The following is a 22,399-nucleotide window of genomic DNA, read 5'->3' on the forward strand; positions in this document are numbered from 1 at the left end:
CCTTACAGCAGTACTTCTTTTTGCAGCCATCTTATCTAAAACAAAATGTGTTAGTTTGTATTTTAAATTTGTTCTGAAAACATCTCATTAAGAGCCACCTTGAACAGTTTGAGGTTCATTTTTTTTTTTTAATGCCATCTTTCAAATTTCTTTTTATAATAAAAGACAGTAATTCTGGCAAGTGGCTTCTGACTCGGCGCATTTTCTTAGTGGATGCAGTAAGTGGACGAGGAAATGACTTAGGAGGTCAGCCAAGAGTAATTCGAATTGCTACCCAAATATCACTGAGGTAAACACATGTGTAAGTCACTAAATTAGGCTTGGAGTGTATGGGAAAATGGCTTAATGAAAGTGTTTACCAGAAGTTATCAGATGAAAACAGTAAGGACAACTGAACTGGAATAATACAGGAAGTGTTTTAGCTCTCTGCGTAGATTATACATTGATAGAGATGAGGAGCCAAGGGAAGAATTATATCAGAATAAACTGTGGAGTTTTGTCAAAATTCACATTCTAGGCCCCACTCTAGACCTGCTAAATTAAAATGGGATTGACAGGTGGTGGGAAGGTGAATACAGTGAGGTGAAATGGGTGTTTTAGAAGGATCACTCCAAGTGATCATAATAAGCAGGCCTCTCCCCTCCTCATCTCCTTTAAGAGCCTCTGTTCTAGGTTGACCCAGATTCATGATCACACCTCCTTCTTTAATGCCTTAACCAAGGTCCTATCTTAGTGTAGTGTTGTGTAGCCCATGTTTCTCTACTCTTTCATAGTGAGTTAACTGACTTTCTCACCCCTGTATTTTATAAGTACCTTGAATACACTGATGAAAGTCAATACCATCATCTTGTATTAGTTTGACACTTTGAAGTAGTCTCAGAGGGCATAAGATTTTAATATTAAAATTTGACCACTTAAAATAGCCTGTATTATTGTCATTAGTTTGTGTTTAGTCCTTATTAACTGGTCATTTCTGAGATCATCGAGAAAATCTGTATTAAATTGAAAAGAAATGATATCTAAAATGTATATTTGAGAGCCTAGATGTATTTATAAATAGAAATTTTCTTTTAAACAGCATCCAACTTGTACCTAATACAAAAAATGGAAACATCTTCCCCCCGTTAATTACCATTGCCTACAGTGACATTGATATCAAAGATCCCAACAGCCAGTCTGTGAAGGTGATTCTTTTTTTTTTTTTTTTTTTGCTAATTTCAGAGCCCTTGTATGTGTTTATGTAACACTGATGTGCTTATGATGAAAGGACACTCAGTCTTTTTTCAAGTATCAGGTGAGCCCTTCTCTATATATAGTCAAGCCTTACTTACATTTTGCCAGTAATGGTAAAAGGTGAGTTTTTAATGAATCCTGAGTATCAAAAAGCAAATATTAAGTTTTTCAGTAGATCATATCACCTGCAGTTGGTGTCCCTGTCAGGGATCCTGGGGTATGCTAAGATATGCAATATCTGCTCCTGTCCTCTTTGGTCACCTGGCTTCTCTTAAAATTTTGTCTCCTTGCCAAATTAAATCAAGAACTCAGCCTTTACAGTGGGTATGTATGTTCTCTTCTCAATAATCCATAGGCCACCTGATAGAGACAAACTTCCACAGGCAGAAGGAGTTTAAAATTAATAGTTCTGGAGTGAGTAAGGGCATTCAGGTTGGACCTACAGCCAAATAGGCTTCCTACCACTTCTCCACCTGAGTTAAACTTACCCTCAGAACTAAAGGCCTCCCTGCCTAGAGGGCCTGATACAGAAGACACCTTTTATATCCTAAAGACAGGCTGCCCTGCAGAGAAGGAGCCTGGAAGAGATTGAGCCACACATGCTTCGTTCCTCTTCCTCTCAATCTCACCAGTCAGATAAAGCATCCCTGCTTTCAGGATGGGTAAATGAGAGGGGGATAGAGATAAAAACCAGAGGTAATCCGTCTGTACTTTTTCCTTCTAGAGATGGAATGGATATTCCCTTCCCTCTCTGAAAACATAAGAAGTGGGCGATAAACATTTCTCACTTGAAAAAGCTCACTAATAGCTTTTAATTTCTACTATTCTATTTTTCTGAATTTTAATATTGCAGTTCCTTTAGCCAGTGCTTTTGACCTCTCTGTTGTACTTGTACCCAGCAGCTTTTGGTTATGAGTACATAACATAAGTTTTCTCTTGAGGTTTGACCATCCTCAAATGTATTACATAATCTGATTTTAAAATTAGTTTCCATTACCTGAGTTGTACACACTGTAATGAGAGGAGAAGAGAATCCAGAAACACATTTAGTAACAACAAAAGACTGTCTCCTTTAAAATGTTCTAGAGTAACTCTTCATGGATAACCAAGAGTATATTTATTTAATATAAAACACATAGGAGGAGGAACCTAAGATGACGGCTAGGTGAGACAGGGCAAAAAAAAAAAACACCTCCATGAAAAATACTAGATAAAAGCCAGAGTGACCGAGAACACCAGTTCCAGCGATGCTCCAGCCGGGCAAGGTCTGCTAAATCCACAGGGAGCGTGCATTTGATGAAACCAGGAGTCTGCATTCTGAAACGAGTGAGTAAGCCGGCTGAAAGTCCCGCGGCCATGCTGCGATGTGGGGAAACCGTGGGTTGGCGCTTGGAAATGGACTAGTTCTTTCAAAAAAACAAAAACAAAAACCCGGGAGCAGCTGCAGATACGGCAGTGAGAACCGCACAGGTGAAGCACTGCAGGAGCGGGCTGTAGCCAATGCCTCGGTGGGGATAGCCCTCCCCACACCCACTGCTGATTGTCTAAGGGACATTGGGACAGAGGGGAGCCAAAAGGAGAAACTGTGCCCCTTGCAGACATCTCGCCAGCAGCTTGGGGACGCTCCCACCCAGGGCCAGACCCATAGCCCAGAGCCGCATCAAGACACCTAGTGTGATGGGGGTCTTTCCCACAGCACCGTGCACATGCCACAATATTGGCTGTGGCAGCCTTTAATGCATCCGCAGCTAATTGTCCCACAGCTGGGAAGGCAGAGCTGTGCGAAAAGGGGGAAATTAACATGCCCCATTCAGCCATTTTTACAGCAGGCTGGGAATGCCCCTGCATGGCCCAGCAGCCCAGGGCTTCCCTGGAGGCCGGCGTGCACTTGTGACATGGCACACCCTTTCCTCAGCAGAGGTCCTGGAAGAGCACGACTGGGAAGGGGGACCTGCTCAGAAAACCCAGGGTCCCTACACCAATACCAAGGACTTGTGGGTCAGCGGCAGAGACAATCTGTGGCAAGACTGAAATGAAGGCTTAGACTCTTGTAACAGCCTTAAATCTCCGGGAACACCTGGGAGGTTTGATTATTAAAGCTGCCCTGCCTCCCTAACCACCCAGACACACGCCCCACATTCAGGGTGGACAGCACCAACAGCACACCCAAACTTAGTGCACCAATTGAACCCCACAAGAATCAGATCCCCACACACCACAAAGACAAAGTCTGGGAGAACTGACTTAAGGGGAATAGGTGACTTGCGGATGCCATCTGCTGGCTAGTTAGAGAAAGTTTAGAGATTGGTATTTTCTTTATATCCAGAAAGAAACCTATCAAGTAAAGCAAATGCCTAGAGGCCAAAAACAACAGAAAATCTTAAAGCATATGATAAAACCCAAGAATATGAAGAACCCAAACCCAAACACCCAAATCAAAAGATCAGAAGAGACACAGTACTTGGCGCATTAATCAAAGACATAAAATCACACAACGAGAGCATGGCACAGGACTTAAAGGACATGAAGAAGAGCATGGCACAGGATATAAAGGACATAAAGAAGACCCTAGAAGAGCATAAGGAAGAAATTGCAAGAGTAAATAAAAAAAATAGAAGATCTTATTGAAATAAAAGAAACTGTTGGCCAAATTAAAAAGACTCTGGATACTCACAATACAAGATTAGAGGAAGCTGAACAATAACTCAGCCTCCTTGAGGACCACAGAACAGAAAATGAAAAAACAAAAGAAAGAATGGGGAAAAAAATAAAAAAAATTGAAATGGATCTCAGGGATACGATAGATAAAATAAAACGTCCAAACTTGAGACTCATTGGTGTCCCAGAAGGGGAAGAGAAGGGTAAAGGTCTAGAAAGAGTATTCAAAGAAATTGTTGGGGAAAACTTCCCAAACCTTCTACACAATATAAATACACAAGCATAAATGCCCAGCGAACTCCAAATAGAATAAATCCAAATAAACCCACTCCAAGACATATTCTGATCGGACTATCAAATACTGAAGAGAAGGAGCAAGTTCTGAAAGTAGCAAGAGAAAAGCAATACACCACATACAAAGGAAACAACATAAGACTAAGTAGTGACTACTTAGCAGCCACCATGGAGGCGAGAAGGCAGTGGCATGACATATTTATAATTCTGAGAGAGAAAATTTCCAGCCAAGAATACTTTATCCAGCAAAACTCACCTTCAAATTTGAGGGAGAGCTTAAATTTTTCAACAGACAAACAAATGCTGAGAGATTTTGCTAATAAAAGACCTGCCCTATTTCAGATACTAAAGGGAGCCCTACTGACAGAGAAACAAAGAAAGGAGAGAGAGAGATAGAGGATTTTAACAGATATATATATAGAACCTTACATCCCAAATCACCAGGACACACATTTTTCTCTAGTGATCACAGATCTTTCTCCAGAATAGACCATATGCTGGGACGTAAAACAAGCCTCAATAAATTAAAAAAAAAAAAAAAAAAAACTGAATATATTCAAAGCACATTCTCTGACCACAATGCAATAGAAATAGAAGTCAATAATTTTTTATTTGTAACTCCACTATTTACTTCCTACAGGATATAAAATACATAAACTCTAATGACTAATGAGTGGTTTTGGACTCAATGTAAAATATGTAATTTTTGACAAGAACTATATAAAGGTGGGGAAATGGAGGAATATAGGAACATAGTTTACGTGTCCTATTGAAGTTAAGTTGGTATCAAAGAAAAACAAGATTGTTATGGATTTAAGAGGTTAAATTTAAGCCCCACAGTAAACACAAAGAAATTGTCAGAGAATATGACCATAGAGATGAAAAGTAGAGTGTGAGTTACGAGAAGTGGGGGAAGGGGCAATAGGGAGTTAAGAAATGAGTGTAGGGTTGCCATTTGGGGTGAAGGGAAATTTCTAGTAATGGATGGTGGGAAGGTGATAGCATTACAACATTCTAAATGTGATTAATCCCACTAATGGAATGCTACGGAGGGGGTGGAATGGGAAGATTTGGGCCATATATACGTTTCCACAATTGAAAAAGAAAAAAAAAAAAGACAGTCTAAATAGGCAATGACAATTGAATGCCAAGGATGATCCTGGATGGGATCTGAGGATGGAGGAGAGGAGACTCAAAGGGACCCAGTGGGGGCATAAGAAAAAAAAAAGGAAATATAGAATATAAGCTTTGTATCAATGTTGAATTTCTTGAACTTCTTAGCTGCGCTTAATGGGATTGCATAAAAGAATGTTCTTGTTCATGGGAATTGTATATGTGAATTATATTGTTTGTTCAAGGATGTGTGCAGCTTGCTCTCATATGTTCAGAAGACAGAGCAATGGATGATGGATGATAGGGAGGGAGGAAGGGAAAGAAGGAAATGGTGGTGTGACAGTATGTAAGGGTTGGTGGAGTGGGGGATCGGGGGAGGGGGATCGGGGTATGCTGGAGTTCTGTGTATGGGTTTTGCATTGTTTTTGCAACTGTTCCTGTAAGTTTGAATTTATATCAAAATAAAATTAAAAAAATATATGAGTCTTTTATTTAAATATCATTCTTTTTCAAAATACTTCAAACTAAGACTTGAAAAATTGGGAAATAAATAGAAAAAGAGTTGAGAAAATCATGAAACTGTACTGATGAAGTCCACCTCAAATTCACTCTGATTGTAGACTGTATAGTTCTTTCATCATCGCCTGTTAATTTCTCATGGCAAGTGTTACAGAAGTCAAGCATCTAGCTACATTTCTGCTCTCTCACCAACAATAAATAACCTTGATCCCTATATTGCTGAGCAGATCAATCCCATCCAATGTGAATTCCTTCATATTTCTTCTTTAATGCTTCATAATCTCTATTTTCATTCTCCTTCCCTTTTCTTGTTCCTATTTCTAAGAAAGGAGGGCCCTTTCTCCTTTCTTAAGCTAATCTTCCTGTACTTGTTTACATTTTTTCTCCAATATCCTGTTTCATCCCCAGCCCCTTATTCAGGCAGCTTCTCTATTGGTCTCTTTCCTTTGCTTATAAGAACTCTAAGGTTGCTCCATTCTTAAAAACAAACACTAAATATCCTCAATTATTCCAGTTTTTTGGCCTGCTAGCATATCTCTTTCCTTCATTTCCCAACCATTCACTCCTTCATCATTTGCAATCTGGCCCTTACCATTTTACTTCTTTGAAAACCTTTCGTAAAGTTCAGCAATGACTTCCACATACAGTGGCTTTATTTCCTTAACTTGATACTTACGCCACATTTGACACTGTACTCTTGACCTCCCCATTCTTGGAACTCCTTACTCCATGACATTGGTGAGACTTAGGTCTCTTGCCTCTATTTCTCTCACAGTCCTACTTCTCTTACCCTTTTCTGGTTTTTCTTTCTCTTCCTGTCTCTTAATGTAGTGGTACTCCTAAGATTCTTATTCAGCCCTTTGATTAATCTGCCTACGTAGGATGTGTTTGCTTAGTCAGTCACTAAGTTCTTTATACACAAGATCAGTCACATTCTTCAGATGCAGAAACCTATGAGAAAATGAAATATAATTAGTTTAACCTTAACTGCCATGAATGAACATGACCTAATTCTTAAGGAACTCTTTTTTCTTTAATGTGTGTTCAAAAAGAGGTTTTTAAAGCAGCATGAATTTATGTATAAGGGTCAACTCAAGTAATATTGATAGCTTAAAAATTATGGCATTTATGGTAAAATACAGTTCCAAAGATATATTTTTTATTAGGGAAGTTGTGGGTTTACAGAAAAGTCATGCATAAAATAGAGGTTTCTATATACCACCCTACTGTTGACCCCTTGCATAGATGTGGAACATCTGTTACAATTGATGAAAGCACATTTTTATAATTATATCATGAACTGTAGTCCATGGTTTAACTTAGGGTTCACTGTGTAGGATAATTCCATGGATTTAAAAAAAAAAATTATTCTGTTACCGTATATACAACCTAACATTTCCCCTTTTAACAACATTCATGTATATAATTCAGTGCTGTTAATAACATTCACTATGTTATGCTACCATCACTACCATCTATTATCAAAACTTTTCCATCATCCCATACAGAAGCATTAATTCTCTGTTCCCTACCCCTACCCATCTCTTGGTGACCTATATTCTAGTGACTCTAAGAATTTGCTTATTCTAATTATTTCATATCAATGAGATCATACAATATTTGTCCTTTTGTGTCTGGCTTATCAACATGATATCTTTAAGGTTCATCCATGTTGTCACATGTATCAGAATTTCATTCCTTTTGCAGCCAAATAATATTCCATTATATATATACACTATACTTTGTTTATCCATTCATCTGTTGATGTACACTTAAATTGCCCCCATCTTTTGGCAATTATGAGTAATGCTGGTATGAACATCGGTGTGCAAATATCTGTTCAAGACCCTGCTTCCAATTCTTGGGTATATAACTAGAAGAGAGATTGCTGGATCCTGTGATAATTCTATATTTAGGTTTCTGAGCAATTTCTAAACTGTCTTCCGTGGTGGCTTCACCGTTTTTATGTTCCCACCAGCAAGGAACAGAGTTCCTCCATATTCTCTCCAACACTTGTGATTTTTCCATTTTTTTAATAGTAGCAATTCTAGTGGGTGTGAAATGGTATCTCATGCTTTTGAGTTGCATTTTCCTAATGGCTAATGATGTTGAGCATCTTTTCATGTGCTTTTTGGCCATTTTAATATCTTCTTTAGAGAAATATCTATTCAAGTCTTTTGCCCATTTTTAAATTGGGTTGATTGTCTTTTTTTTGTTGAGTTGAAGGATTTCTTTATATATTCTGGATATTAAACCTTTACTGGATATATGGTTTCCAAATAGCTTTTCCCATTGTGTAAGTTGTCATTTTACTTCCATGATAAAGTCCATTGGTTATGAAATTTTTAATTTTGATGAAGCCCATTTATCTATTTTTTCATTTGTTGCTCATGTTTTTGGTGTAAAGTCTAAGAACCATGCCTAACACAAGGTCCTGAAGACAGTTCTGGCTCTTATATTAAGATCCTTGATCCATTTTGAGTTGATTTTTGTATATAGTGTGAGGTAGGGGTCCTCCTCTTCCTTTTTTGTTTTTCAAATGGAGATCCAGTTTTCCCATCACCAATTTTTTTTAATCCAGTTTTATTGAGATATAGTCACATACCATACAGTCATTCATGGTGCACAATCAGCTGTTCACAGCACTACCACACAACTGTGCATTCATCACCCCAATCCATCCCTGAACACTTTCTTCACTCCAGAAAGAATCAGAATCAGAATAAGAAATAAATATAAAAAAGAACACCAAAATCATCGCCTCCATCCCACCCTATCTTTCATCTAGCTTTTGTCCCCATTTTTCCACTCATCCATCCATATACTGGACAAAGGGAGTGCGATCCACAAGGTTTTCACAGTCATACTGTCACCTCTTGTAATCTATTTTGTTAAACAATCGTCTTCAAGAGTCAGGGCTGCTGGGTTGGAGTTTGGAAGTTTCAGGTATTTACTTCTAGCTATTCCAATACATTAAAACCTAAAATGTGTTATCTATATAGTATGTAAGAATGTCCACCAGAGTGACCTCTCGACTCCATTTGAAATCTCTCAGCCACTGAAGCTTTATTTTGTTTCATTTTGCATCCCCGTTTTGGTCAAGAACCCATCACCAATTTTTGAAGAGACTATTCTTTTCCAGTTGAGTGGTCTTTGCTCCCTTGTCAAAAATCAGTTGGCCATAAAGTAAAGGTTGTTTTCTGAGCTCTCAATTTGATTCAGTTGGTCTATATGCCTGTCCTTGTGCCAGTTCCATGCTGTTTTGATAACTCTGGCTTGGTAATAAGTTTTAAGATTAGGAAGTGTGAGTGTTCTGATTTCATTCTTCTTTTTCAAGATGGCTGTGGCTATTTGGGGCCCCTTATCCTTCCATATAAATTTAATGATTGGCTTTTCTATTTCTGCAAAGAAGACTGTTGGAATTTTGATTGAGATTGCATTCAGGCCGTAAATTGCTTTCTGTAGAATTATCGTAACAATATTCAGTCTTCTAATCCATGAACACAAAATGTCCTTCCATTTAGTTAGGTCTTCTTTGATTTCCTTTACTAATGTTTCATAGCTTTCTGTGTATAAGTCCTTTACTTCCTGGGTTAGATTTATTCCTAGATTCTTTTAGTTACTGTTATAAATATAATTTTTTTCTTGATTTCTTCTTCTGGTTGTTAATTACTAGTGTATAGAAGCAATACTGATTTTGAGACTTTGATCTCGTACCCTGCCACTTTGCTGAATTCATGTGTTGGCTATAAAAGTGTTGTTGTGGATTTTTCAGGTTTTTCTGTATATGGGATAATGTCATCTGCAAATAGGGAAAGTTTTACTTCTTCCTTTATAATTTGGATGCGTTTTATTTTTTTTTTTTTCCTTGCCTAATTGCTCTGGCTAGAATTTCAGTACAATGTTGAATACTAGTGGTGACAGTGGGCATCCTTGTCTTTTTTCCTGAACTCAGAGGGAAAACTTAATATGATGTTAGCTGTGGGTTTTTCATATATCCGCTTTATCATACTGAGGAAGTTTCCTTCTATTCTTAGTTTTCTAGATGTTTTTATCAAGAATTGGTCCTGGATTTTGCAGTGTCTTTTCTGTGTCAGTTGAGATATTCATGTGATTTTTTCCCCCTTCATTCCATCAATGTGGTGTATTACATTAATTGTAACATCATATTAAGTTTTCCCTCTGAGTTCAGGAAAAAGACAAGGATGCCCACTGTCACCACTAGTATTCAACATTGTACTGAAATTCTAGCCAGAGCAATTAGGCAAGGAAAAAAAAAAAGGCATCCAAATTCTAAAGGAAGAAGTAAAACTTTCCCTATTTGCAGATAAATCCCACTTGATCATGGTGTATAATTCTTTTAATTTGCTATTGGACTCAGTTCACTAGTATTTTGTTGAGGATTTGTTGTCTGTATTTGCAAGAGATACTGGTCTGTAATTGTCTTTTCTTGTGGTATCTTTATCTGGCTTCAGTAAGAGAATGATTTAGGGACTGTTCCCTCCTCAATTTTTTGGAAGAGTTTGAGCAAGACTGGTATTCATTCTTCTTGGAATGTTTGGTAAAAGTCACCAGTGAAGCCATCTGGTCCTGGGATTTTCTTTATTGGGAGATTTGTGATAACTGATTCAATCTCTTTACTTATTGGTTTGTTGAGATCTTCTATTTCTTCTTGAATTATTGTGGGTAGTTTTTGTGTTTCTAGGAATCTGTCCATTTTATCCATATTATCTAATTTGTTGGCCTGCCATGGTTCATACTATGCTGTTCTAGTATTTTTTCCAGTGGCGTTGGTAGTGATGTCCCCATTTTCATTTCTGTTTTAGTTATTTGTGTCCTTTCTCTTTGTTTCTTTGTCAGTCTAGCTAAAGGTTTGTCAATTTTATTGATCTTTTCAAAGAACCAACTTGTAGCTTTGTTGATTTTGTCTGTTTTTTTTTTTTTTCTCTATTTCATTTATCTCCACTCTAATCTTGGTTGTTTTCTTCCTTCTGCTAGTTTTGGGTTTTTGTTCTTCTTTTTCTGGTTCTTCCAGTTTTGAGTTATATCTCTTATTTGAAATCTTTATTTATTCTTTTTTAATGTAAGTATTTAGAGCTAAAATTTCCCTCTCAGCACTACCTTTGTTGCATCCCATAAATTTTGATATATTGGATTTTCATTTTGCTTGCCCCAAGATATTTCCTAATTTCCCTTGCGAGTTCCTCTTTAACCCACTGGTTATTTAAGAGTATGTTAATTAATTTCCACATATTTGTGAATTTTCCATTTTTCCTCTGCTATTGATTTCTACCTTCATTCCATTGTGATTGGAGAAGGTACATTTTATGACTTTAGTATTTTAATTTATTGAGACTTGTTTTGTGACCTTAAATGTGGTCTATCCTGGAGAATGACCCATGTGCACTCAAGAACATTGTCTATTCTGTTGCTTTTGGGTGAAGTGTTTTATATATGTCTTTTAGGTCCATTTAGTTTAGAATATCATTCAAGTCTTCTATTTCCTTATTGATATTCTGTCTAGGTGTTCTGTTCATTATTGAAAGTAGTGTATTAAAGCCTCCTACTATTAGTGCAGCTGTCTAATTCTTCCTTCAGATCTGTCAGTATTTGCTTCACATATTTTGCGTCTTTGCTGTTAGGTGCATATATATTTATAATTGTTGCGTCTTCTTGTTGCAAATTGATCCCTTCATCGGTATATAATAATCATCTTTTGTCCCTTGTAACAGTTTTTGTCTTAAAGTCTGTTTTATCTGATACTAGCATAGCTATCCCAGTTCTCTTTTGGTAACTACATGCATGGTATATATTTTTTTCCATCCTTTCTCTTTCTAGCTACTTATGTCTTTGAATTCAAAGTCTCTTATTAACAGTATATGGTTGAGGCATGCTTTTCTTTTAATCCATTCTGTTATCCTCTGCCTTTTGACTGGAGAGTTTAATCCATTTACATTTTTACATTTAAAGTGACTACTAATAATGCAGTACTTTTTTCTACTATTTTGCTATTTATTCTTTGTAAGTCTTATAGCTTTTTTTGTGTCCCTCAATTCTTTTGTTAATGCTTACTTTCATATTTATTTGTGTTTTTTTTTTCTTTTGTATTGTACATATTGAATCCCTTCCTATTTCTTTCTGTATATATTTTTCATGTATTTTCCTTGTGGTTACCATGGGGTTAAAATTTAACACCCTAAATATATAACAACATATTTGATTTGACTTCAGTAGCATACACCTATACTGTTCACATACCTCTTCATCTCCCCACCTTTTTATGTACTTGTTACAAACTCCATCTTCATTCATTGTATGTTCAAAACCATAGATTTATCATTACTTTCCATAGATTTATCATTACTTTTTATGGATTTGCATTTTGGTACTTGTAGGAGGTAAGAAGTGGAGTTACATACCAAAAATACAAAGACAGTAGTACTGGCATTTATAATTACCCATATGGTTAACTTTACCGGAGGTCTTTATTTCTTTATGCTACTTCGAACCACTGTCTAGTGTCCTTTCCTTTCAGTCAAAAGAATTCCCTTTAGCATTGCTTATAGGGCAGGTCTAGTGGTGATGAACTCCCTCAGCTTTTGTTTATCTGGGAATGTCTTAATCCCTCCCTTGCTGGATATAAAATTCTTGGTTGGCGATTGTTTCTTGTCAGCACTTTCAGTATTTCAAACTCACACCCTTCTTGCCAGCATGAGAAATCATAACTTAATTAATTGGGACTACCTTGTACATAATATGTTGCTTTTCTCTTCCAGCTTTCAGAATTCTCTCCTTGTCATTTATATTTGACAGTTTGATTGACATGTGACAGGGCACTTTTCTTATCAGGTTTGTACTATTTGGTGTTTCCTGGGGTCCTTGGATGTGCATATTTTACATCTTTTGCTATGTTTGGGAAGATTTCTGTCATTTCTTTGACTATTTCTTCTTTGTCTCTTTCTTTCTTCTCCTTCTGGGACTCCCATAACACATATAGTGGTGTGCTTGATGGTGTCCCGTAGGTCTCTTAGCTCTTTTCACATTTGACAGTTCTTTTCTCTTTCTTTTCCTCAACCTGACTCAATTCAGTTGTCTCGTCTTTGAGTTAATTGATCCTTTCTTCTGCCAGCTCCATTCTGCTGTTGAAACCCTCTAGGGAATTTTTCATTTCAGTTATTCTGTTCTTTGACTCCAGTACTTCTGTTTGTTTCCTTTTTAAAATTTCTATCAAGATTCTCATATTGTTCATTCATTGTTTCCTGATATGTTCTGGTTCTTTCTCTGTATTTTCCTTCATGTCCTTGAGCATATTGAAGATCATTTTTTAAAGCCTTAGTCCATGTTCATACTTTTTTGTACAGGGTAGTCTTTACACATATTTTTGTCTCTAAATCAGAAGTCTCAAGTTTTTTCAATCCCTAATAAATAATCTTAGTAGCCTTTTGTTAAAAAAAAAAAAACAAAAAAACTCTTAGTCCAGTATTGCCACAATCTGGTCTTCTCTGTTGATGTTTTCTGGAATTTCCCCTATTCCTTTGAATGGACCATCATTTCTCGTTTCTGTTAGTCTTGTAATCTTTTGTTGCACACAGTACATTTTAGTATTTTGAAATGTTAAATCTGGGATTTATTCCCTGAGATGTCTGTTTCTTGAGTTTGTAATCATCTGGTGATTTGACAGAGATTTTCTTGAGTGTCAAGAGGTAACAAAACCAAGCAAGCCTAAGCAATAAACAAGTTTCTCCATCTTTTCAAATTGGCTTTGTGTGGGCTGGTGCTCTCCTTCAGAATTCAGCTCTTCTATCAGGAAGGTCAGCCAAAGGTGAATACAAAGTGCAGGGTCCTCCCTGTCTTTTCTGGGTCTGTATGTTGTCCTGAGCTTGCACTTGCTACAGGCTTTAAGAGTTCCCCTGTTTACAGGAGTTTGAATGCTCCTGCTGCTTCCCAGAAAACAGACCTTTTCCCTCTCCAGGGTGTTGAATCTACAGGATGTAAAGCAGGCAAGCCTTTTCCCAGGCTGCCCACCTCCATTGTTTCTTACATTACTTTCATTATCTCAAGCTGCTTTTGCCTTGAGGGTAGGGAGACATGCCACCAGAGAGGAGTCTCCCAAGTCAGTCTTTCCCAGCTGAAATAAGGCCAGATGCCCACAAAGGGGGCACTTGCTGGCTCTGTACTGCCCTTGGGAGTGGATGAAGGAGGGGCCAGGAAAGTTGCCAGGAGCTTGTCTACAGCTCCCCAAAGCCACACTTTCTTGATTTGGCCCCTGTCCAGACAGTGCAGTCCTTCAACTGTCTTCTGCAGCTCTGAGGAAGCATACCACCTTTATGTCTTCTCCGCCAACTCTTGTCCAGGGTAGGTTGGAACAGTGGCCACCCTCAGTGGCAGGGTTCAGTGCTCTGAAGTAGCTAATCAAAAGCAATGATTAGCAATCAGACTGTAAACCCCCTCTTCTCCCAATCTTCAGAAATGAGGTTTTTATGTCTCTTCCTGATACCAGCAAGCTACACCAGGGATTGGACCCCTCTGCTTCCTGTTGTGAGAGTGGAGATGGGTGGTGGTAACCACTGCACAGAAAGAGCAGATCAGTGGTATTTACCCCAAATTACCAGCCTCTTCCTCCTGCAGTTCCCCTGGATGATGCCCAGTGTTCATCTGGACTCCAGAGTTTCAAAATGGTTGATTCAGACAGTTGTTCTGGTGGAGGGACTAATTCCTAGAGCTTCCTACTCTGCCGTCTTCCCACAATTCCTCTAACTCCCTCTCCACAGTTTTGTTTTGTTTTAAGAGATATGTACGTTTGTGTTATATAATTTCAGTATGGCTAATTTGCTTTTTTCTAAATATCAGGTTTCTTTCTCAGTCAACTATGAAATGAATCAAGGAGAGGCACAGGTCCAGACAGATGTAAGTTTATTTTAACCTGTTAAAATATTTACAGAATATTTTTTAATTAAAAAAAAACAACAAACTTTAGATGTACAGGAAAGTTGCCAAAATAAGTACAGAAATTTCCCCTATATCCTTTATACAGCCTTCCCTAATGTTAATGGCATAAATAACTATAGTTCAATGATCACAATCAGGAAATTAATATTGATATGTCCATTAACTAATCTATACTATTTGAATTTCATCAGTTTTTCATTACCATCTTTTTTTTTTTTTTTTTTTTTTTTTCGGCTTTAGGACCCAACCCAGGATCCCACATTGCTTTTAGCTGCCTTCTTTAGTGTCCTTTTAGTGACATACTGAAGGTTTTCATGACTTAACACTTTTGAAGAGTACTGGTCAATTGTTTTGTAAAATGACCCTCAGCTTGGGTTTGCCTGATGTTTTCTCATGATTACTTTGAGTTTATGTAGTTTTGGCAAAGATTCCATAGAAATGATGCTGTGCCCTTCTCAGTGCGTCATATTGGGGTACACGTTGTCAATATACCATATTGTTGGTGTTGTTAACTTTAATTACATGGGTAAGATTGTGTCTGCAGATTTCTTCACTGTATTTTTCTCCTTGTAATTAGTAAATATCTTGTAGGGAGATACTTTGAGACTATGCAGATATTCTGTTACTTATTCTTTTGATGATTCTTGCCTACAAAAAGTATGGTAATTTTCTTTTTCTATCATTCCTTCTGTATTTATTTACTGGAATTCTATAAGGAGGAGTTGTCTCTTATCCTCTATTTACGTATCCATTCAATTGTTTATCTAAATCAGTATGGGTTGTGGATATTTATTTTATCCTAGTAGTTATAATCTTTTATTCTCTTCTTTTGCTCAAATTTTTCCAGATTTGACCATTGGTAGTTTCTTTAATTTGGCTCCTGAATGCTTTCAAAATGATCCTATTATTTTTTGAACACTTCTTTACTTTCTATTTATAGTATTTTTGAACACTTATGAGAGCAATTACATAAATTCCAAAATATTCTCTTTTTTTTAGATTGCTTTGGGCGTGTTGGGTGGGCTAGCTGTTTTATTGTCTCTTCTGAAGACCGCAGGTTGGAAGAGGCGCATCGGGAGTCCCATGATTGATTTACAGGTATGAACTTAGGAGTTTTTAAAGTATATTTTTATCATTTAATATTCTGGATCCTTTAAGTAAGGTGCCTTAAGTTTCTCTGAGATTTATAAGTAGGAGAGGTATTGCTAGCTTATAGGGTATAGTCATACCTCATTCCCCTCCCACATTGCCATAGACTGGTCTACACTCCCACCAGCAGTGCTGTCCTTGTTTCCACACACCCTCACCTACACTTGATATTTTTCCAGCCTTTTGATTTTTGCCAATCTGGTGATATAAATTAATATCTCATTGTTGATTTGATTTTCATTTCTCTGCTGCCCTTCATGTATTTGTTAATCATTTGGGTTTCTACTTCTGTGACTACTTATTTATATCTCTCACCCATCTTTCTATTAGCTGTCCAGTTTTTCTTGTTTATTTGAAGGAGTTTCTTGTGTATTCTAAATATGAATCTCCTTTTGGCTTTTGATGTTGAAATATCTTCTCCAAATATGTGACCCATATGTTATTTTTAATCTGCATGATTCTTTGTTTAACATAAATTCTTTAGTATCAGCATATCCAAATATTTTTTCCTGTATGGCATGTGCTTTTAGGATCTTGTTTAGGAAGACCTTCCCTATCCCAAGATTACAAAGACAGTCTCCCACATTTCATTCTATTAACATTATAGCTTTACTACTCATTTAATTTTTTCTTATGTCTGTTTCTGTTTTTATTTTCTCCTGACATTTATTGCATACTTACTGTGTACCAGATACTTGTTTAAGGTTTAAATGTTTAATTCATTTAATCCTAATAGCCCTATGAAGTTGGGTATTAATTCACATTTTATACAAGATAAAATGGAGACAGAGGTTAGGTAAATTTTCTAGTCATTTAATTTGTATAAAAACCCTTCGTAGGTATTATTTCCATTTTGCTAATGAAGAACCTAAGAAAGGCCACAGTAACTTGTTCATGCCAGAACATTCTTCTGATTCCAAAACCTTTGTGCTAAGGAGTCAGAGCAGGGAGCTCTATTTACTGTTTGGGATAGTCAAGAAAAGTGAACTATAAGCTGCATTATGTTCTATGCATATAGTAACTAGTCACTGAGGATTTACTGTGTAAGTGCCAGGTACTCTACCAGGGGCTAGGGTGTGTGGTGGTAAGCAAAGACAGATGTAGTCTCTGCCCTCAGACCTAACAAGAGTTTGTTAGAGAGAAGGGTGGGGAAGAATATTTGATAAAACAATGCCTATTTCATTCCATAAAGTATTTGAGATGGAAGTGTGGAATGGTTAAGTGGTTAAACTGAGTAAGTGGCCTTGGGGTTAAACTGGCAGATAAAGCTAGAAAGTTAATTTTGGTTCATGTTGTGTAGGATCTGTGGGTCAAGAATTCATATTTTATTTTGTCATTAGTGAGGAGTTGTACATTTTTAAAAAGTGTTATGACATAATCCAATTTCCATTTTGGAATGCTAACTGGTGGTAGTATGGAGGATAGATTGAGATGGGAGGATTCCAAACTAGGAGATAATTAGGAAACAGTTCCAACAGTCTCAGGTGGTGAAAATGAGAAGAGCATGAATAAGAAGCTATTTAGGGGATGGACTGAGAAATAAAGATCAGAAAGATATTTAGAGGATGGACTCATTTGGTATTTAAAACTGGGTGCTACATGTATACATAAAACAAGATTTCAGGTTTGAGAAATTGTGTTCATGACATGTTATTAAAAATGGTAGTTTAAATAGAATCCATAATAACCTTAGCAGCTCTAACACTTTTTTTTTTTTTTTTTTTTACATTGCAGACAGTTATAAAATTTTTGGTATACTATGCTGGTGATCTGGCCAATGTTTTCTTTATCATAACAGTGGGAACAGGTCTTTATTGGCTTATTTTCTTCAAAGTAAGTGAATTTCTGAATTTAACCTGAATGCCAATACCTGAGTAACAGTGGTAAAGCTCTCTTTATAAAGGAACTATTTTTATTTGGAGGCATTTCTGATCAAGAGTATTAAGGCAAATGTAAAACCCACCATTCCCTAAGTGCATATTTTTTTAGTGTATCGCCATCTCCCTCTTTTACACTTTATTTGGTTATAAATAGTGCTTAGTAAAAACCTTGTATGATCATTTTTAACCAAGTAATTTTTATTATAGGCACAGAAGTCTGTCTCTGTTTTGCTACCAGTGCCGAATCAGGAAGAACGCTTTGTCACTTACATGGGATGTGCTTTTGCTATGAAGGCAAGTTTTTAAAGGACAATATTTGAATTTAAAAGGCTTGCTAATAAACTTATACATCTTTAAAATTAAAATGCTTTCAAAATCTTTGGTTTTGAAAGAAAACATAAATTATTTTATTTTACCTGGGAAATCTACTTTTGTCTATAGTAGATAGCTCATTCTGAAAATCTTCCTTAAGTAATTTTTCCCAAAAAGCCATAAATATGTTTGTATTAACATGAGTTATAGCTAATTTGATAAAATGGTATTTCAGTGTATGGCTTTCGTCTTTGAAAGCCTGGTGATGCATTCACAGTGGGGACAAAATGCCTTCGGGCACGAATTTTTTCTGTTAATTGAAAGTAAAAGGTACCACTTAGGTTAAAGAGCCAAAGTCTTAGAAGAGTCTTAGAAGCTCTTTTCTCTGTCACCATATCCCTTTCCTCTTCTTGCTTCCAATGTGCCTGAAACCCTTTACCTGCGTCTGTGGTAGCATTCATCCCATTGTATTGTGATTATTTGGTGTCTACTGCTCCCACTGAATGTGAGCTCCTTGAAGAGAGGAATCGTCCCATACTTAGATTTTTATCCTTTGTTTGATAAATAATCCGTCTACTAGGAAGAATGCCTCACTTGATACATACTATGTCTATAGATGAAAAAGATGTTATTTAACGAAACATTTTTTAAAAATCTTAATAGAAGATTTGGAAAAAAAGATAATGGGAGCACCTGAAAACTTTACTTAGGACAAGCAAATTACAGCTGAAAAAATGTCTTTATTTATAAAGAATGTCAGATGGGCTAGAAAACAAAGTGTGCCTCTGGAAACCTTAGGAAAGAGAGTCAACTATGTTAGGGGCCCTGTGTGTCAGGAGGAAGTACAAAGTCTCCCTTTTTCATAGTTCTGTTTTAAAGAAAGATGGAGGAAGGGGTGAAGATTAATATATGCATGAAAATTCTGTGAATTTGGTGATTTCACTTTATTTGGTGAGCTTCCAATGGTGAAGTCATATCTGAAAAATATACATTCCGGTAATGAAATATTTGTTTCATAAAGAATCAATATTGTTCTCATAAGTAGGCTTAATGCTGATTCTTTTCAAGTGTTTTATTGTTTGTCATTCTCAGGCTCTGCAATTTTTGCATAAGCTCATATCTCAGATTACCATAGATATATTTTTTATTGACTGGGAGAGACCTAAAGGAAAGGTTCTAAAAGCTGTTGAAGGTAACATATAACCATTTGTACCAAAATTCTTTTACTACCCTTGCAGAGCAAAGAAGGTGAAACCCTTTTACTCATTTTATCTCCCTAACCAGGTGAAGGTGGTGTTCGGAGTGCTACTGTTCCTGTAAGCATATGGAGAACATATTTTGTAGCAAATGAATGGAATGAAATTCAGACTGTGAGAAAAATTAATCCACTCTTTCAAGTACTTACTGTCCTCTTCTTTTTGGAGGTATAAATTATTTGATGTAAATATATGCAACTTATCGTTAACTCATATATATTAACATAATTCCAGCTAAGTTTTTGTGTCAGCAGAAGAGTTTTCTAAAGGCTAACATACTTTTATCATGCTGTTAAAGTGGAGTAGCTTTTTTTGTTTGTTTGATCATTGTTTATTTTTTTTAATTCAATTTTATTGAGATTCTTCACATACCATATAATCATCCAAATTGCATAATCAATTGCCCATGGTATATTAACTTCTAGTTATAGTGTCATACATTTGTTCTAGTTCATGGAAGAGATTTCTAATATTTGTACAATTAGTCACGGACATTATACACCATAAGATTCACTGTTTTATACATTCCCATATTTTAACCTCCAGCTTTCCTTCTGGTGACATATGTGACTCTAAGCTTCCCCTATCCACCACATTCACACACCATTCAGCACTGTTATTCTCACAATAATGTGCTACTGTCACCTCTGTCCATTTCCAAACACTTAAGTTCAAGCTAGTTAAACATTCTGCTCAGAATAAGCAACCGCTCCCCATTCTTTAGCCTTGTTCTATGTCCTGGTAACTTACATTTCATGTCTATGAGTTTACATAATATAATTAGTTCATATCAGTGAGACCACACTATATTTGTCCTTTGGTGTCTGACTTATTTCACTCAATATAGTGCCCTCAAGGTTTCTTCATCAACTCATTTTTTTTTTTTTTTTTTTTAAGATGGTTTTGTTCACCCACCATACAGTCCATCATAAGTGAACAATTGATGGTTCCCTGTATGATCATGTATTTATGCATTCACCACCATCACCACTGTCTATATAAGGACATCTCCATTTCTTCCACAAAGAAGGAGGAAGAGTCGAAGGTAGAGATTCAAAAGAAAAAGAAAAAGAAAAAGAAATGGAGAAAAATGACAGCTAAAAAGCAACAAAAGGAAAGATAGACTTAAACTAAAGTGTAATAAAAGAGTCAGACAGTATCACCAATGCCAAGAGTCCCATACCCCTCCCTTATGTACCCCTCTTACAGGCATTTAGCTTTGGTATATTGTTTTTGTTACATTAAAGGAAGCATAATACAATGTTTCTGTTAACTATAGTCTCTGGTTTGCATTCATTGTATTTTTCCCCAATACCACCCCATTTTTAACACCTTGCAAGGTTGACATTCATTTGTTCTCCCTCATTTAAAAGCATATTTGTACATCTTACCACAATTGTTGAGCATTCTAGGTTTCACTGAGTTATACAGTCTCAGTCTTTATCTTTCCTCTTTCCTTCTGGTGTCCCACATGCTCATAACCTTCCTCTTTCAACCATACTCGCAGTCCTCTTTGTTCAGTGTACTTAGATTGTTGTGCTACCGTCACCCAAAATTGTGTTCCAAGCCTCTCATTCCTGTCTTTTCCTATTTGTCTGTAGTGCTCCCTTTATTATTTCCTGTAGCGCTGGTATCTTGGTTACAAACTCTCTCATTGTCTGTTTGTCAGAGAATATTTTAAACTCTCCCTCATATTTGAAAGATAGTTTTGCCGGATATAGGATTCTTGGTTGGTTGGTTTTTCTCTTTTAGTATCTTAAATATATCATACCACTTCCTTCTTTCCTCCATAGTTTCTACTGAGAAATCTGCACATAGTCTTATCAAGCTTCCTTTTTATATGATGGATTGCTTTTGTCTTGCTGCTTTCAGGATTCTCTCTTTCTCTTTGATGTTTGATAATCTGATTATTAAGTGTCATGATGTAGGTCTATTCAGATCTATTCTGTTTGGGTTATGCTGCTCTTCTTGGATCTGTAATTTTATATCTTTCATAAGAGATGGGAAATTTGCATTGATTTTCCTCTATTATGGCTTCTGCCCCTTTTCCCTTCTCTTCTCCTGGGACACCCATGACACGTACATTTACATGCTTCATGTTGTCATTCAGTTCCCTGAGACATTGCTCATATTTTTCCTTTCTTTTCCCTATCCTTTTGTGTGTAGGATTTCAGGTGTCTTGTTCTCCAGTTCCTGAGTGTTTTCTTCTGCCTTCTGAAATCTGCTGCGTATGTCTCCATTGTGTTTTTCATCTCTTGTGTTGTGCCTTTCATTTCCATAGATTCTGCCAGTTGTTTTTTCAAACTTTTGATTTCTACTTTATATTTGCCTGGTATTTTCTTTATATCCTTCATCTCTTTTGCCATATCTTCCCTGAACTACTTGACTTGGCTTTTGAATTGATTTAGCATATTTCTTTGAAAATCTTTAACCAATTGTTTCATTAAGGTGAAACAGTATCTCAACTGTATCTTAATTTAGGTGTAAGTTGGTTCCGTTGACTGGGCCATATCTTCGTTTCTCCTAGTGTAATTTGTAGTTCTCTGATGTCTAGTATCTGGTTTCCTTGGTTACCCCAATCAGATTTTCCCAGACCAGAACAGATTCAGGTCTCAGAATGGGGCTATATTCAGTGTCAGGTTTCCCTGATGGTGTGTCTTAGAAGACTGACAGACTTTCCTGTGAGGTCTTTAGCCACTGTGCTTTTCCTCACCTGCCCAGCAGTGGCGCCTGTCAGCCTGTCGTTCCCGACTAGTGTAAGGAAGTGTGGCCCCTTTAATTCTCCACTTACATTGTTTCTGTTTTGATTGTTGCCCCCCAGGCTCTGGGGTCTGAGTTCTAAAGAGAAGGCTAGCACTAGAGCTGGGCCCCACCTCCTTCTTCTTAGGGAAGATACACCCCCTAGGGAGCTATCTTCTGCATTTGAATTACTCCTTTGTCTCTCTGACTCTGTTAACGCCACCCCTGCTAACTGAAAATGGCTGAGGCTCTCTCCACTGAGCCAGTCAGATTGAGAGAGAGAAATAGGGAAAGCAA

General features: G+C 36.8%; 1 protein-coding gene across 1 annotated transcript in view; it reads left to right on the plus strand.

Moving 5' to 3' along the window:
• Positions 1–22,399, plus strand: part of TMEM67 (transmembrane protein 67) — an 87,635-nt gene that overhangs the window by 50,874 nt on the left and 14,362 nt on the right. Inside the window, exons 13-20 of the mRNA XM_037803184.1 lie at positions 166–289; positions 1,079–1,184; positions 14,668–14,724; positions 15,766–15,864; positions 17,650–17,748; positions 18,003–18,089; positions 19,200–19,299; positions 19,392–19,531. Of these exons, the coding sequence (XP_037659112.1) occupies positions 166–289; positions 1,079–1,184; positions 14,668–14,724; positions 15,766–15,864; positions 17,650–17,748; positions 18,003–18,089; positions 19,200–19,299; positions 19,392–19,531 (812 nt within the window). The remainder of the gene's footprint in view (positions 1–165; positions 290–1,078; positions 1,185–14,667; positions 14,725–15,765; positions 15,865–17,649; positions 17,749–18,002; positions 18,090–19,199; positions 19,300–19,391; positions 19,532–22,399) is intronic.

The sequence above is a fragment of the Choloepus didactylus genome, chromosome 14 (genome assembly GCF_015220235.1).
Source record: "Choloepus didactylus isolate mChoDid1 chromosome 14, mChoDid1.pri, whole genome shotgun sequence".
NCBI classification, from domain to species: Eukaryota; Metazoa; Chordata; class Mammalia; order Pilosa; family Megalonychidae; genus Choloepus; species Choloepus didactylus.